The sequence below is a fragment of the Pleurodeles waltl genome, chromosome 1_2 (genome assembly GCF_031143425.1).
Source record: "Pleurodeles waltl isolate 20211129_DDA chromosome 1_2, aPleWal1.hap1.20221129, whole genome shotgun sequence".
Lineage (NCBI taxonomy): Eukaryota > Metazoa > Chordata > Amphibia > Caudata > Salamandridae > Pleurodeles > Pleurodeles waltl.
The window spans coordinates 77,693,478-77,711,611 of NC_090437.1; the positions used below are offsets into that span (position 1 = coordinate 77,693,478).

At 48.1% G+C, this 18,134-nt stretch overlaps 1 protein-coding gene across 1 annotated transcript in view; it reads left to right on the forward strand.

The window, feature by feature from the left end:
• NCBP1 (nuclear cap binding protein subunit 1) overlaps positions 1–18,134 on the forward strand; it is a 511,810-nt gene that overhangs the window by 381,851 nt on the left and 111,825 nt on the right. Inside the window, exon 20 of the mRNA XM_069236547.1 lies at positions 1,749–1,867. Within this exon, the coding sequence (XP_069092648.1) occupies positions 1,749–1,867 (119 nt within the window). The remainder of the gene's footprint in view (positions 1–1,748; positions 1,868–18,134) is intronic.

Sequence of the window (18,134 nt, forward strand, 5' to 3'; positions counted from 1 at the left end):
AGCTCGTGGACTCTGCAGCTGGAGTTTATCCTCCACCGTCGACCTGGATCTTCACCCACAGAAGGGTGGGCATTGCCTCCTGCCCCAACTGGACACTCCTGTGTGGACTGGACTCTGTCCCTTCTTTTGCAGGTCCCCTTCATCCTGAATCCGCAGTTGGGTTCCACCTGCCTGGTCCTGTTTTTGCAATATTTCATTTACGAGTCATTGTGTTAGCACATGGGACGACCAGTAAACTTACCTCTGCTCTCCTGGTTGCTGGGGATCCTCTAGATACTTACCTCTTGGTGTTCCACTCTCTCCCAGCCCTTTGCTAACTACTCCATATCCTTTGATGGGGGACCCGTTCTTGCTTTCCACTTTTTAGTATATGGTTTGCTTCCCTATAGGGCCCTTGCTATTTCCTAATACTTACTCGTTTATATTTTGTCTACCTCTAGAAGGATGTTTGTCTATAGTAATCAAGTTTGGTGTTCCTGTAATGAAGTACCTTTTATTTTTGCAACACTGTGTGGTTCCTTTCGTGTGTAATAAGTTACTGTGGGATTGCAAGTGCTTCACACTCTTCCTAGATTAGTCTTGGCTGCTCACCACAGCTACCACTATCTAATAAGGGTTGCCTGGACCCAATATAAGGTGTAGCACCATAGGTATCCACCACACTCTGGGCCAGCCTCTTACAGCCCCCTCCTCCAAGTCCTCAGGCCAGAGCAAGATTTTGTAGGGCTTCTTGGACACTAGTGCCCATTTCACAAAAGCCAAAGTCTCCCTCGCACCGAATTCTAATTTCAAATTGATAACAGCTAGAGAAATATTTTAAGAAATCTCTTTAATAGTTAAAATCTGATTTAACTGCTCAAGTCAAATTACTGACAGTGAGGTGCTTTACGAACTCCTAGATTGATACTATATGCCTCTTTATTGTTAAGAATCCAAAATGTCCTACAGTTGTTGGAGGCGTTGTCTGGAAAAGGGGAAAATTTGATGTCTTTGCTTGTAATGGTTAAAAAAAAGTCTGCTCAGAAAAAAAGGAATATAAAATCAATTTGAGTGTGCTTGGGTTCCCAGTTGCTAGCTATGTAACTTTTTTAGCCTCATTAGATGGCACGAAATACTTGATGTTCACTGTAATAAATGAGTCCCTAACCAATAAAAGGGTGAAGACATTGGGGTGGAGTAATAGCATAACGTGTGGACAAAAGATACTGCACTGATAAACTGAGTTATGATTTTAATATATATAATCCACTGCTGTTCATGAAATACTGACCAGCATTTAGGAAGTTGTTAATTGTAAAACATTTTAAAGAGTTTTTATTTCTGAACAAATGTATCACCATGTTTATAATACTTCTGTGCACGTTTTTTTTTTTTAACCTAATGTCTCATACTGGCAGCCACTAGCCCCGCTACTTCTCCAGCCCTTTCATCAGCATTAACCTGCACATCTCTCTCTATGTACATTAGGTTATAGACTGAGAAGAATGAACTGGATTCTGGGAGCTATTTCTCACTTGAGGGCAGACAATTGAGCATACATTTATATTTCGAAATGTTGATGCTCGCTTTCCAGTCTGTTTTTGTGCCCTGCCATACAACCTGAAAGGTCTGCAGGGAACAGGGACAATGGACTCAGTATTGTTAATGCATGTCTGAAACTTCTGGGGTTTTTTTTTCCATTTTTTTTTTATGAGCTATCACAGTAATTTGAATAGGAGAATACTTATTTATCATTTTGTTGTTCGTAGGCTGTATGTTTGGGAAATACTACATTCTACAATTCGGAAAATGAACAAGCATGTGCAGAAAATCCAAAAAGAACTGGAAGAAACAAAAGCAAGACTTGAAAAACAGCATAAACGGGCATGTATTGCATGATTTAGTTTATAAATTTCAATTGTTACTTGAAAAAAATATATAAATATGTTGTAGTAGCGTTTCCGGATGAATTCCATGTTTTATAACTATTGGGCAAAGGAACCTCTATAGTCATTCAACGTGATGCCAAGTATTTCAGTGCACTAGTCACAAGAGTTTAGTTGGCACTTCATATATTCCTGTCTTCATATACTACAAAAAAAAAATTGTAGTGATTAGCCACCAGTATTTCTGTCAGTGGCAGGGAATTCCATTTACTGTTAAAATATATTCTGAAGGCTGAGACTTCAGATCTAAAATGTATTCGTATTCAAATGTCTTCATGGTCATTCATTATTAAAACAAATGTCCAGAGACTGTGGCGTGCCCAGTAAAAGAATTTCATGGACCAAACATTTGATTTGCACAATAATTTTTTCATCCGTTGGTGATATGAGTCCCTGAATTACTTGATCATATTTGCAGAGATCTGATAGACCTCTGTTTGCGGATTCCTTACCTTAGGATTTTCCCCCCAGGCGTCATACTGGATTCAGTGATTTTTTTATTTTATTTTTTTCTTCGAGGAATGCCCTTGCGCGTCAGGCGACTCCGCGGGCGTCTGTGTAGTAACGGTCGTGATGACGTCTGGAGTAGTACACGGACGCAGCATCAGCGCAGTGTCGTCAGTTCTTTTCTTTCCGTGCCACACACTGATCAAGAGAGAGCTTACCCTGTCTCTTTTTGACCGAGTGCGACTGTTTTGTCGAGTTTTTTTGGTGAGTTTTTGGTGCATCGATGTCCCCGAAGACCGGTTTCAAGCAGTGCAAGGACTGTCACCGCATGATGTCGGTGACTGATCCGCATCGGGTCTGTTTGAGGTGCTTGGAGCACAACCACAACCCGAAGTCGTGCTCAGAGTGGCGGGCCATGCACCTGAAGGCCTTGAGGGAGCTGTCCCTCAAGCTCCATGGCGGCACAGCGCTCGACTCTGTGTAGGTCCTGGTCTTGCTTGAGGGGAAGGTCTTGAGACTGCTCACGGAGCCACCACCATTCTTCCTCCAAGTCTTCGGGCACAGGTAAGAAGTCGTTGTTGAAGCGGTCCTGTCACCCTCAACTTCACCCTGTTGCTCGGCTGTTAAGACGCGGAAGGAGCGTCAACACTTGAGGCCTCAGTCTTCGGAGCCTGCTTCTGAGTCCGATCCGTGGTTCCCTGAATTTCCGGGAGCCGGAGCGACCCATGACCAATAAAAGGAGTTTTATGAGGCCATGCACCTAATTTCTAGGCATGTCGCCCCGATATGGCGCCTTTGGGCCCAAGGTGTTTGGTCGGGACCTTCAGTTTCCGCACTGGCGGCTTAGACTCCAGCCACCGGGGTCCCCTCTGGATCTGCCTGCCGATCCGGCTGGTCGTACCACTGAGACCTTCCCCGGCACCGGTTCGATTGTCGATGGCCCCGACGTCAGTGGTGCCCACCATCGATGTCCACCCCGATCCTCATCCGTGATGACTGAGTCGGAATGGCGTCGGCTGATGCCGCCTCTTTCTTCTTTGGGGCATACTCACCCCAGGTCGGATTTGCACCCTTTTCCTTATGGGTACGAATTCGGGGAAGGATTGGAAGGGTCCCTGGACCCTTATAAATACGAGGATGACCCTAACATGGACTGAGCACAGGAGTTGGGTGAGGCCGGTGGCCTGGACACGTCTCCAGGCGCAGGCATTCGGTCTCCTCCTACCGTGGCTACGACAGAGGCAGCAAATTATTCTATGGTGGTCAGTAGGGCGGCTGAACTCCTTGGCCTTGAGCTGCCTACTCTACAGGTCAGGTCACATCTCCTGACGGAAGTGCTTCAGCTAGGGGCTTCCACATCTGAGCCCCTTCTGCCATTCAATGAGGCCCTCACCGATGTCCTCTTGGGTACTTGTTCCAAACGCAACACAGGGGCTCCTGTGAACAGGACTATCGCATGCCGCTGTCAGCCCGCCCCAAACGACCTTAAATTCCTATCTCAACACACCACTCCTGAGAGTCTACTCATCCAGGCTTCCTCTTCCTCAGGCACATTCCCTACCACACCCTCGGATATGGAATCAAAAAGGCTGGAACAATTTGGGAAGAAGTTTCCTTCCTCCAGTCTCGCACTGCGGTCTGTGAACACTACATGCCTTTTGGGCCACTATACCCACTTTCCGTGGGATATGGTCCTGCAAGTTCTGCCACAGAGGCCAGAGGAGGCCCGTGCTATTGTCTCCCAAGCTGTCACTGATGGGAGAGATGATGCAGCGAAGTTCACAATCCGATCTGAGCTAGACACGACTGCCTCTCTGGACAGATTGGTTGCTACGACGGTGGCCTTGAGACGCCACGCCTTGAGACGCCACGCCTGGTTGCGTACTTCTGGTTTTTCGGGGGATGTCCAACAGTCTCTAATGTACATGCCCTTTGATGGCTCCCGTCTCTTTGGAGACAAGGGGGACTCGGCCTTGGAGAGGTTTGAGGACTCCCGGTATACAGCTCAGTCCCTTGGCCTCTCTGCTGCCCCTCACCCCCAACAGTGCCTTTAGCCCCTTTTGTGGCCACGGAAGGGGCTCCCTGTCCCGACCCCAACCCAGCCACTGTGCCACCCATGCTGTTCAGCCGTTCCGTGGCCGGGGACGCGGAATCCCACGTGGGACAGGGAACCAGAGGTCTGCCCAGTCCGCCTCTGCCCCGGCTGCAGCCTCCAAACCCTCCTAGTCCGTCCCCTCACTCCGATCCAGTTGTCGGCAGAATTTGCCATCACCTGCCCCACGAGGAATACATCATTTTTGTCGGACGTTGGCTCTGCATATACGATCTCAAAGTGAGATAGTGTGCACAGAGTCCAAGGGTTCCCCTTAGAGGTTGATAGAGGCAAAATTAGATAGTACTAATGCTCTATTTTGTGGTAGTGTGGTTGAGCAGTAGGCTTATCAGAGGGTAGTGTTAAGCATTTGTTGTACACACAGGCAATAAATGAGAACACAAACTCAGACTTCACTCCAGGCCAATAGGTTTTTATGTAGAAAAATATTTTTTCTTTATTTTAGAACCACAAGATTCAGAATTTGAGTAAATACATAAATTATAAGGTACTTGGCATAGGTAAGTATTGAACTTTGAAGTAAAACAGTAATGTACACAGTTTTGGCAAACATGGCAATAAGCTATTTAAAAGTCGACACTGAAAAAAATCAACAGTTCCTTGGAGGTACAAGTTAGTTTAGCAGGTAAGTAAAGCGCTTACAAGTTCAGTCTCCGGGGCTTAGGCAGCCCACCGTTGGGGGTTCAAGTCAACCCCAAACACACAGCACCAGCAACACAGGGCTGGTAAGGTGCAGAGGTCAAAGTAGTGCCAAAATAACATAGGCGCCTATGGAGACTAGGGTGCTCCGGTTCCAGTCTGCTAGCAGGTAGGTACCTGCATCCTCGGGGGGCAGACCAGGGGGGTTTTGTAGAGCACTGGGGGGGGTGGGAGGGGGCTCACAAACCGGCACACAAAATACACCCTCAGCGGCACAGGGGCGGCCGGGTCCAGTGTGCAAAGTAGGTGTCGGGTTTTGCATTGAAAGCAATGGAGGGACCCGGGGGTCATTTTGGCGATGCAGGCAGGGCACAGTGGGGCTTCTCGGGCCAGCCAATGACTGTGCAACGATGAGGGCTGCCTGCTGGTCACTCATGCACTGGTAGTTGGTTTCTCTCAGGCCTGGGGGTTGTGGGTGTAGTGCTTCTTCCAGGCGTCTGGTTCTTTGTTACCGGGCAGTCGCGGTGAGGGGGAGACTCTGGATTCTCTGTTGGCGTTGCTGTGGGCGTGCAGGGAGGTCATCTCAGGGTTTTCACGTTGTTGGAGTCACCTGGGGGTCCTCGATGCAGTGTTGGTTCTTCTGGACACGAGCCAGGTGTGTCGGGTGCAGCGTGTTGGGGACTCACGCTTCCGGAGTGAGGCTGGAGTCCCTTTAAAGATGGTTTCTTCTTTGTAGATTAGACAGAGCTGCTGTCCTCAGGAGTTTCTTGGTCCTTTGGGTTGCAGAGCAGTCCTCTGAGTCGGCAGAGGTCGCAGGTCCCGCTGGATGCATTGCTGTTGCAGGTTCTTCGAGTCTGGAGACAGGCCGGTAGGGCTGGGGCCAAGTCAGTTGTCTCCGTTGTCTTTGCAGGGCTTTCAGGTCGGCAGCCCTTCTTCTTTAGGTCGTCAGGAAAAACTGTTTTCGTGGGTTCAGGGTCACCCTTAAATACTCAATTTTAGGGGTGTGTTTAGGGTTGAAGGGCAGTAGCCAATTGCTACTGTCCCTGAAGGTGGCTACACCCTCCTTGTGCCTCTTCTCTGTGGGGAGGTGGGGGGGCACATCCCTAATCCTATTGGGGGAAATCCTCCAAAGCAAGATGGAGGATTTTCTAAGGCAGGGGTCACCTCAGCTCAGGACACCTTAGGGGCTGTCCTGGCTGGAGGGGTACCCCTCCTTGTTTTCCCTTATCTCCTCTGGACTTGCCGCCAAAAGTGGGGGCTGTGTCCAGTGGGTGGGCATCTCCACTAGCTGGAGTGTCCTTGGGCGCTGTAACACCAGGCTTGAGCCTTTGAGGCTCACCGTCAGATGTTAGTTCCTGCAGGGGTAGGTGTGAAGCACCTCTACCCAGTACAGGCCTTGTTCCTGGCCGCAGAGTGACGACGGCACTCACCCCATGTGGCCAGAACCCCATCTGGATGTGGCAGGCTGGCAGAAACTGGTCAGCCTAGCACTAGTAGTTGGGCTGGTATACAGGGGGCATCTCTAAGATGCCCTCTGTGGGCATTTCTCAATAAATCCCACACTGGCATCAGTGTGGATTTATTGTGCTGAGAAGTTTGATACCAAACTTCTCAGAATTCAGTGTAGCCATTATAGAACAGTGGAGTTCGTGTTTGACAGACTCCCAGACCATATACTCTTGATGGCTATCCTGCACTTACAATGTCTAAGAATTGGCTTAGACACTGTAGGGGCATAGTGCTCATGCAGCTATGCCATTACCTGTGGTATAGTTCACCCTGCCTTAGGGCTGTAAGGCCTGCTAGAGGGGTGACTTACCTATGCCACAGGCAGTGGGTTGTGGGCATGGCACGCTGAGGGGAGTGCCATGTCGACTTAGTCATTTTCTCCCCACCAGCACACACAAGCTGTGAGGCAGTGTGCATGTGCTGAGTGAGGGGTTCCCAGGGTGGCATAATACATGCTGAAGCCCTTAGAGACCTTCCCTGGCCAGAGGGCCTTTGGTACCAGGGGTACCATTTACAAGCAACTTATCTGTGTGCCTGGGTTGTGCCAATTGTGGAGGAAAAGGTGCAGTTTTAGGGAAAGAACACTGGTGCTGGGGCCTGGGTAGCATGGTCCCAGCACACTTTCAATCATAACTAGCTTCAACAAAAGGCAAAATGTTAGGGGGTAACCATGCCAACAGTGGCATTTTCCTACAACTATAGACAGGTGGGTTTCGCAGATAGTTCAAAAGGGCTATTCCCGCACCCTCGAATCTACCCCACCAGCCATGCCTCCATCAGTCCGACATCTTCCGGAGGATCATTTGGCACTTCTCTGCCAGGAAGTTGCGGCACTCTTGGCCAAGGGAGTCATAGAGAAGGTCCCTGGTGCCAGAAGTAGGTCGTGGTTGTTATTCTTGCTATTTTCTGGTGCCGAAAAAGGACAAGGGCCTGCGTCCTATCCTAGACCTTTGGGACCTCAATTACTTCCTCAAGAAGGAGAAATTCAAAATGCTCACCCTGGCTCAGGTCCTGTCTGCCTTAGACCCAGGAGACTGGATGGTATGGTTGGACTTGCATGATGCTTATTTCCACATTCGCATCCTGCCTGCCCACAGATGTTACCTGTGATAGGTCACGAGCACTATCAGTTTACTGTGCTACCCTTCGGCATTACTAGAGCTCCTTGGGTGTTCATGAAAGTGATGGTGGTGGTTGCAGCTCATCGGCGCAGGTTAGGGGCTTTCGTCTTCCCCTACCTAGACGACTTGCTATTGAAGGTGTACTCGCCCCAGAAAGTCATCTACCACCTTCAGACTACGGCGAGCCTCCTGCACACACTGGGGTTCACTATTAACATTTTGAAGTCACACCTGATTCCCTCTCAGATGCTCCCTTTCATCGGAGCTGTTCTGGACACAGTGCAGTTTTGGGCTTATCCGCCCAAAAAGCGAGTCCAAGATATTCGTGCTATGATTCAGATCTTTCAGCCTTGGTCATTGGTTCCGGTGAGACTGACTCAGAGACTGCTGGGCCTCATGGCCTCCTGCACCCTGCTAGTAACACATGCCACATGTTATATGCAGGCTCTGCAGTGGGACTTCAAGTTCCAGTGGGCGCAGCATGAGGGAAATCTCTCTGACATGGTCCAGATCTCAGAGGACTGCGAGAGAACTGCAGTGGTGGCTTTCATAGCCGCATTGGGTCCACGGCTGATCCCTCTCCCTTCCCCAGCCAGATCTATACATAGTGACAGATGCGTCACTTCCGGGTTGGGGCGGCCACATGGGAGAGGCGGAGATTAGAGGCCTCTGGTCTCTAGCGGAGTCTGGGCTCTGTCAATCTTCTAGAGCTCCGGGCAGTCAGGCTTGCGTTGAAAGCATTTCTTCCCTCTCTCAAAGGGAAAGTAGTGCAAGTGTTCATGGACAACACTACCGCCATGTGGTACTGCAACAAAAAGGGCGGGGTAGGGTCCTGGACCCTTTGTCAGGAGGCACTACGCCTCTGGACACGGATGGAACATCAGGGCATTACCCTGGTGGTTCAACATCTCAAGAACGACCGGGCCCAAGTTATCTTGGTGGCTTCGGAATGGCACAGAGTATGGTGTGTTTCACATAAGCTTTATTCGGCCAACAGACCATCAAAGCAATACAATACAATACAATATAATATAATAATATAAACCATAATGTCATAGAAAAATTTAAAAAAAGAATGATCCATGTTTGCCCGTCTTAAAACAATTTCAACTCATTGTAAATAAAAAGTGCGTATGCGCCATGCTATTGCTAAAAACTTACTTACTGCGTAAATTGTCACATTTGAATTCTGGCTTTTTAAGATCCGCAAAGCTAAAAAACATTTCCTTAAATTCAATTCCCTACAGATTTTATATATCCATTTAAACCTTGGGATTGAATAGGCGGGACAAAAAAACATAAAATGTTCTACTGTTTCGGAAGGAATGCCACATACAGGACAGGTATCAGAGCTTGACTTAGGTCCCCATCTGCTCGTTAAGGCCTTCAGGGGTAATGTTCCAAATCGAAATCTGGCATACAAACTTTTGCCTAACAAATCAGGTATTGTATCTAAGTATGGTTCAAACTCAGGGTACCATTTAAAATCAATAAACGAGTTAGTTAAATGACCATTCGATTTCTGAGAAATGTAATTATTACATATGTGGGACCAGTAAGCTCTCTTCAATACTTTTACATGGGGCTTCACAAGTTGCTGGGGATTCTCCCAGAAGTTCCTCAGTCCTAGCATGCAAAACCAACTAGATACGTGTTTGATCCATGGTATGGACATGGAGTTAGAGGTTTTTAACAATTCTAATAGGGAAGACTTATATATAGCCAGTTCAGGAACTACCCAAAGCCTCACCCAATATAGTAGGGGCCGTAAGATAATCAAATCGGCTATACGTTTAAGCCCTAGATCTAAAAAAAGGGGGGTTAATGGGGTGCTAGTGGGACAAGCACATAGAGCCCGAGCAAAGCTATTCTCAATTTTAGTTATCCTACTGCTATCTGTCATGCCCCAAATCTCTGCACCATAAACAGCAGCACCTTGTGCCTTAGCCACATAGATCTTTACTGCTGGAGACACAACTTTAGCGATCGTATTCCTGTAAAGGCGTAATATGGATGCTGCCCGATGTTGCAAAAGCCCGCCACTCTTACCGACTTGTTCGTCCCAGAGGAGTGAGTCTGTAAGCCTCACACCCAAGTAGTCGATAGAGCTAACCTGGTCCAAAATAGCTCCATCTAACCTGATCGTACACTTCTTACGAGAGCCAGAGCGAAGCACCATCAATTTTGTTTTCTTCGAGTTCAGCTCTAAACCAAAATTCCAGCAGAATGATTTAAATCTATCCACAAGAATTTGCAGCCCCATAGGGGTCTTTGAGATCAATAGAGAGTCATCCGCAAAAAGAAGAATTGGGATTTTCTGATTGCCTAAGCTGGGAGCATCATTCTGGCATGTCATGAGTTCTTGGACCACCTCGTTAATGAATAAAGAAAACAAAAGTGGCGCTAGGACACATCCCTGACGAACACCTCTTTTAATGGGAAACTTGTTAGTCAGTTCGCCTTGGTTACCCCATCTTACTTGAGCGTATGTGCCTTCATGCATACGTGTTAATAAATGAATGATATCAGATGGTGCCCCTCTTTTGTGTAGCACTCCCCAAAGCTTGTCTCTAGGGACCAGGTCAAAGGCAGAGCGCAGGTCTACAAAAGTGACATATAGTGTTTGCTTTGCCAAGACTACATATTTCCAGTGTAGCACGGTCAACCTAAATACCTGGTCAACCGTGCTAACTCTAGAGCGGAACCCTGCCTGAAGTGGTGATAGGATCTGCTGCTCCGTCACCCAACTCGTCAGTCTAACTAACAATTGTTTTGCAAAAATTTTTTGTAGGTTGTCAATTAAACTGACCGGTCTGTAGTTAATTGGAAGATTTACGTTGCCCTTTTTATATATTGGAATGATTTCTGCACCCTTCCACGTCTCAGGGATCTGTCCTTTTGCGATTTTGTTTGACAGCATATTAATATACCAGGTCCAGATGGGTAACTCTGATTTATAAAGGTCACCTGGAATTTTATCAGGGCCTGGGGCTTTACCTGTCTTTAGAGATTTAATGGCGTCTGCAGTTTCTTCTAGAGAAAAGCAAATATAGCTTTCAGAGTTAAATAGATTCCCACTGGACGGAGAAGTGGCAAGGTTAGCATTGGGTGAAATTGGGGGGTATAGTCCCACTTTCTCACAATCGACAGTCCCGGTGGAGGCAGTTCCTTCGTACAAGAGAGAGAAATGATCCACCCAGGTACCAGGTTGAATATGGTTCCTTTGTATAAACCTACCCCCTCTCTCGTGCTTAGTCAGCAGTTCCCAAAAAAGCGTATTGTTGTTTGTTTTAGTAGCATCTAGCAAGTCCTGCCAAATAGCATCTTCCCAAGCTTTGATTGTAGGATTATCTTTTTATACGTGAATCTTGCTTGTTTGATTGCCCCCGTATACCCGGCCAGTATAGCCTTCCTTAACTCAGTCTTAGCCCTCATGCATGCATCATTAAACCAACTGCTGTTAGGTGAACCCCCATATTGCCGGTTTGCCGTGGCTACCTTTTTATAAAAGACACTTTGAAGTTTAACCATCATATCTTCGTGAATATCAAGAAGTGGAATGGCTTCTGGTTCGAAGTCTTCATAGGCTGACAGATTATCTAAGAACACTTGGTAGATCTTACATAGCAAATAGGGGTTTGACATGACTTTTGGCCACTTCACCTTTGTATAAGCATTGTTTAAAATAGGGGGAGGGGCCATTGATGTTTGCATATTCAAGGTTCTACCAAAGATATTCCCAGCAAGGGTGAGCAACAATGGAAAGTGATCACTCTCGCATCTTGAATCTACCCTCATATCTAGCAGCAATGGCCAAAGACGCACATCCACCAGAAAATAATCAATTACGCTGGCCACAGAACCTCGTAGGAATGTCGGTGCCAAGTTTAAATCAGAAGGAGTTCGACCATTACAGGCCCTTAGGCCAAACTTTAAGCATAGTGTAGCAAGCTGAGTTGCTACACGAGAGCGTGGATGATAACTATCACCATCCAATTGTGCAATACCCCATAATTCGTCCTCATCCGCAGTTAAATCACTAAGAAACGCTGAGGGTTCGAAAGTGCAATTTACATCCCCTGCAATAATTAAGTAGGAATTAGTTTGTAGCGTGTCTAAAAAGTCAAAGAGTAAAGTTAAAATGTGTGATTCTGTACCACGTGCAACAGAACGGGCGTAAACATTAATTAAGATTATGTTAAAATTTTGATTAAAAGAAATTTGTAAACCCATCAAGTCGGGACAATCAAATTCTAAAACCTTAGTCACATTGGAGCTTTGAATTTAAAAGGATTAAAAGACCCCCTTTTGCGCGACCAGTTGCTTTCTCTGAAGGCAGTGCAGGGATATTAAATGAAAGAAACCCATCCATGCTTGGTTGGCCCTCGGCCCAAGTTTCTTGAAAGAGACACACATCTTGTGACTTTATATAGGTAACCCAGTCCACATCATCCAATTTCCTAGCAAGGCCCGCAAGATTCCAAGTCATAATGGATAACCCATTAGTTCCCAATGCAGCCCCATGTTTAGGGGATGGAACATCCTTATAGTTCGACTCGATAGCAAGGTACTTCTCTAATTTGTCTATTGAAGGTGCCACTAGATTATCCTGATAGGCGGCTTCCTGGGCAGACAGTCATACATGCCCCGGATGCAGAAAGACGCCTTCTTCCCTAGAGCCTCTCTCATTGGTATTAGCAATTGGGACAAACACAGGAGTCTGTTTTGGGTCAATTAAATTAGCGGCCAGCCTGATGCCTCCTCCTTTTAGCTCTTTGTGTTGTCCCTTGCGTTCAACAGAGTCAATAAGTTGGTCTGCCAAGAATTTATCGTGGAACACAATCATGATTACATCGAGGTTTGACCCAGGGGGACTCCATCTTTCTGTTTTTTGAATGTCCGAACGTATAATTGAAAGGGGACGCGCTGATTGGCCAGGAGTCCGGGGGAAGTGACGAGAGGCAGGGCAGGAGCCCTTTAAATTGGAAGAGCGCTCCCGCCGTCGCGGGACGCGCTGATTGGCCAGGAGTCCGGGGGAAGTGACGAGAGGCAGGGCAGGAGCCCTTTAAATTGGAAGAGCGCTCCCGCCGTCGCGGGACGCGCTGATTGGCCAGGAGTCCGGGGGAAGTGACGAGAGGCAGGGCAGGAGCCCTTTAAATTGGAAGAGCGCTCCCGCCGTCGCGGGACGCGCTGATTGGCCAGGAGTCCGGGGGAAGTGACGAGAGGCAGGGCAGGAGCCCTTTAAATTGGAAGAGCGCTCCCGCCGTCGCGGGACGCGCTGATTGGCCAGGAGTCCGGGGGAAGTGACAAGAGGCCGGGCTGGGCCACCCCCCTTTCATACACAGGAAGCACGTTGTTGCCAAGGAGTTGTTGAAAAGAAGGAGCCTTGTCAACCCACATCGTGTGGCCAAAGGAGGTCGGCCTGAATTATATCATTCTTATCCAGACTCCCAAGGCCCCTGGGCAGTGGTTGATAACTATCTACCCACCCGGACACCTTCTCAAACATAGGGCCCGTCTACGCCTGTCTTTGATCGTCTGAGGCCGGGCTGGGCTCCGTCTCTCTATTCTGTTACTCAGATTCTGGGACCTGATTTGACACAAACCACAACATACCTGCTAGAAGGATCGTTTTGCTGCCAAGAGTCCGGTAACAACCTCAGCTCTAATTATTTGTATCTGCTGTTTTTATTTAGAATTATGGGGAAAAGGAAGGCTGTTGGCCCGCCGGCTCCACTGGAAGGTATAAAAAAGCAGAAAAAACGACCTAGGAAAACAACTATTAAACCTGCCCAAGGGGAATCGAAATCACTCGATGAGATTGATCAACTTTTCGAGGAGGTAGAGGCTATACTTAATAGCGAACTAGGCACTCATGGCCTTTTGCCCTTGAAGAAGCCTCCACTCCAACCTAAAACGATTCAGGAGTTTTTTATCAAGAATAGGGAAGCTCGACCAGTAAATACTGGGGGTTCATCAGATTGTGCAGGGAAATCATCCGCTGTTAATGCCACTGCTCCCTCTTTCCTGCAGGGTATCGTGACTGGTAGCAGTATCTCCAATCACTTTCAAACCCAGGAGATTTTGCACATGGAGGAAATGGAACGCACACCCCTACCATTGAGTCCGGAGATAAGGCTGGTCCCTAATATTCCATGCAAAAATCGTTTCGAGCTTCTGTCTGAGGGAAGCGCTGTGATTGAGGTCCACGACCCTCTTACAGCTGCTAGGGCTATTGAAGCTGCCTCTTCCCTGCCTATTACTACTGACATGTGTTCTGATGTGTCTGACAATGCAGCTAAATTGCCCTTAATTCTCCAGAGAGTAGACAAAATTAAGAATCTAGTCTTGCAGCTAACTAAACTGCTACAGGGGAATATGGCCAAACTATCGGGATGCATTTGCCAGAAGACAGAGGCAGAAGGGGCAGGTGGGACTTTGGCAGCTGATTCTGCTACATTTAATACTAAAGCACGTGAGGGGCTAATTAATCACGCCCAGAGAGCTGGATCCCATAGGAGGGTCGCTGAAGGTAGTATACCTTCCTATATTATGAACCCTAGAAATATACTCACTGGGTGCAATAGTATCCCCCTCGGCGGAGACAAGACAAGGAACGGGGAAGATCCTATTGGAAGCCTCTTTGCCCCATTGAACCGTCAGTCTGCTTCAAGGCAAAATCCTACTTCCAATTTACCGATAAATAGGGATAGCCCTCTGTCAACCAATAGGAAGTTATTTGACAACCATCAAATTAAGGATCCAGCTTGCATTTTTCCTTCTCGAAGAACAAATAGTGCTTTAGGCGGGACTCCTAATAGTATTGGTCCCAGACACAGAGCCAACACTCTTTTCCTAAGCAATGTCCCAAAGTTGCCACCCAGGTCTGTTGAGGACCAAGAGTCTAGACTTAATAAGGTTATTTACTGGATACAGAGTATGGTATCCAGAGCTATTGAGCATGGCCCCCGATCCTCCACTCAGACTGCCTCTTCGGGCGGACCTTATATTGCAGCAACAGGGAATGGTTCCCCACCTGAACCTGTCCAATCTCTGCTTTAAAGCGTGGAGATTGAGCAGTGGTAGTTGCCGACTTTTGATCTACCACCCAAACTCTGCAATGTTATCTTGGCAGCCAGGCGTCCCTCTACCAAAACGGTATACGCCTGTCGGCATAAATTTGTGGCATGGTGTACCTACAAATCTGTTGATCCCCCTCTCTGCCTCTATATCTGAGGTCATTTTGTTCATTCTTTCTTTGGCCCTGCAGGGCTGCTCTTTGGGCACCCTAAAGGGTATTTATCAACCATTTCGGCCTTTCTTAGGCTACCTTATCAGCCCTTACTCTTTAAATCTCCTATTGTCAATCGAGTCCTTAAAGGTCTCACCCATTTATATCCTTCCGCTCCATTTATCATGCCTCATTGGGACCTCAATCTTGTCCTTTCTTACTTAATGTGTACTTCCTTTGAGCCGATGCACAATTGCCCTTCATGGCTCCTCATTTTCGAAACTGTCTTTCTTGTTGCCATCACTTCTGCTCACAGAGTGAGTGAGCTTCAAGCTCTTTCTTCAAAGCCTCCATTCTTGTCTGTACACCCTGACAAAGTGGTGTTGCGCACTAAGGCTTCCTTCCTTACCAAGGTTGTTACGCCTAATCATGTAGGCCAGTCCATCACCTTGCCTACTTTTGCACACCCCCACTTCCTTCTCACGAGGAGAGACTCCACCGTCTGGATCCAAAAAGAGCATTGGCATTCTATCTAAATTGTGCAAAATATTTCCAAGAGGTCGATCAACTTTGTCGGGTATGTGGGTGCGAAGAAAGGGAAGGCGGTGCAAAAACTTACCTCTCTGGATGGGTGCTTGTAGGAAAATGGCTCCTTGTTGCAGTTACCCCCAACCGCCCCAAACCTCCCTCCACCCCCCGGACTTTTTTGCTTGATATTGATGCTGACTTGACAGTGTGCTGGTACCCTGCTGACCAGGCCCCAGCACCAGTCTTCTTTCACAAAAAATGTACCATTGTTTACACAATTGGCACACCCCTGGCACACAGACAATGTCCCTTGTAAAAACGTAACAGCAGTACCAAGGGCTCTGCGACCAGGGAAGGTCCCTATGGGCTGCAGCATGTGTTGTACTACCCTAAGGGACCTCTCACCTAACACATGCACACTGCCATTGCTGATGGTGTGTGTTGGTGGGGAGAAAAAGGCAAAGTCGACATGGCATCCCCCTCAGGGTGCCATGCCCACAAAACACTGCCTGTGGCGTAGGTAAGGCACCCCTCTATCAGGCCTTACAGCCCTAAGGCAGGGTGCACTATACCACAGGTGAGGGCATCGCTGCATGAGCAATATGCCCCTACAGTGTCGAAGTCCATTCTTAGATATACTAAGTACAGCGTGGCCATATTAAGTATATGGTCTGGGAGTTTGTCAAAAACGAACTCCACAGTTCTATAATGGCTACACTGAATACTGGGAAGTTTGGTATCAAACTTCTCAGCACAATAAACCCACACGGATGCCAGTGTGATTTATTGAAAAATGCACACAGAGGGCATCTTAGAGATGCCCCCTGTATGATAGCCCAACTGCTAGTGTAAGACTGACTGGTCTGTGCTAGCCTGTCACTTCCAGACGAGTTTCTGACCCCCTGGGGTGAGAGCCGTTCTGCTATGAGGCCAGAAGCAAAGCCTGCCCTGGGTGGAGGTGCTTCACACCTTCCCCCTGCAGGAACTGTAATACCTAGCAGTGAGCCTCAAAGGCTCGGGCCTGGTGTTACAGTGCCCCCAGGGCACTCCAGCCAGTGGAGATGCCCTCCCCACTGGACGAGCCCCCACTTTTGGGGGCAAGTCCAGCGGGATAATGAGAAAAACAAGGAGTCACCACCCCTGCAGCCAGTTCCACCCCCTAAGGTGACCAGAGTTGAAGTGACCCCCTCCTTGAGAAATTCTCTATCTTGCTTTGGAGGAGTAGGGCCAATAGTGATAGGTATGTGCGCCCCTCCCCAGAGGGAGTGGGCAGGAGGGTGTAGCCAAACTCAGGGACAGTAGCCATTGGCTACTGCCCCCTGACCCAGACACACCCCTAAATTTAGTATTTAGGGGTGACCGTGAGCCCAGATCATCAGATTTCTCACGACCTCACAAGGACTGCCGAGCTGAAAACCCCGCAGAAAAGAGGAGACAACTGACTTGGCCCCAGCCCTACCGGCCTGTATCCTGCAACCAAAAAGCGACGTGTTCTACAGGACCAGCGACCCCTGAAAAGCCTCCAGGGGACTGCCTGCAACAATGAGGACTAAGAACTCTTGTGGACAGCGGCTCTGCTGAACCAGAAGAAAAGGCACCTGTCATTAAAGGGACTCCCACCTCACTCCAGAAGCGTGAGTCCCTACTACTCTGCACCTGATGCCTCCGGCCTGTGTCCAGAGAAACCAACTATCCAGAGAGGGCCCCCAGGTGACTCCAACGTGTCCACCCTGGGCTGACCCCTCTGCACCCCCACGACAACGCCTGCAGAGGGAATCCCCAGGACCTCCATGTGCCCTGTCTGCAACGCCGAAGTGAACCCCGGGTCCCTCCATAGAGCTCTATTTAGATCCCGATACCCTGTTTGCGCACTGCACCCGGCTGCCCCTGTTCTGCTGAGGGTGTGGTTTTTGTGCCTACTTGGGGCCCCTCCAGTACTCCTCCAAACCCCCTTGGTCTGCTCTCCGACAGCGTGGGTATTTACCTGCAAGCAGACTGGAACCAGAGTACCCCCTGTCGCCTTAGGCGCCCACGTTATTTTGGCTCGTATTTGACCTCTGCACCTGACCGGCCCTGTGTTGCTTCTGCTGGTTGTTTGGGGTTGACTTGAATCCCCAACGGTGGGCTACCTATTTCCCGGAGACTGAACCCGTAAGTGTGGTACTTACCTCTGAAACTGTACTGTACTTATCTCCTCCAGGAACTGTTGAAAATTGCACTGTCCACTTTTAAAATAGCTTTTTGCCTTTTTAATGAAAACTGTGTACAATATCGATTTTATTCAAAGTCCTAACTCTTACTGTGCAAAGTACCTTTCATTTAATGGATTTACCTGCTAAATGAATCTTGTGGTTCGAAAAATAAACAAAATATTTTTCTGTATAAAAACCTATTGGCCTGGAGTTAAGTCATTGAGTGGTTTCACTTATTGCTTGTGTGTGTGTACAACAGATGCTTAACATTACCCTCTGATAAGCCTAACTGCTAGACCACACTACCACAAATAGAGCATTAGTATTATGCATTATTGCACAATACTCTTTTTACAGACACTAAACCTCAACAGGAAGCACTTAGAAATATAAACGTAGCAGGTGCCCCAGTTGAAGCTCAGCTTCTGG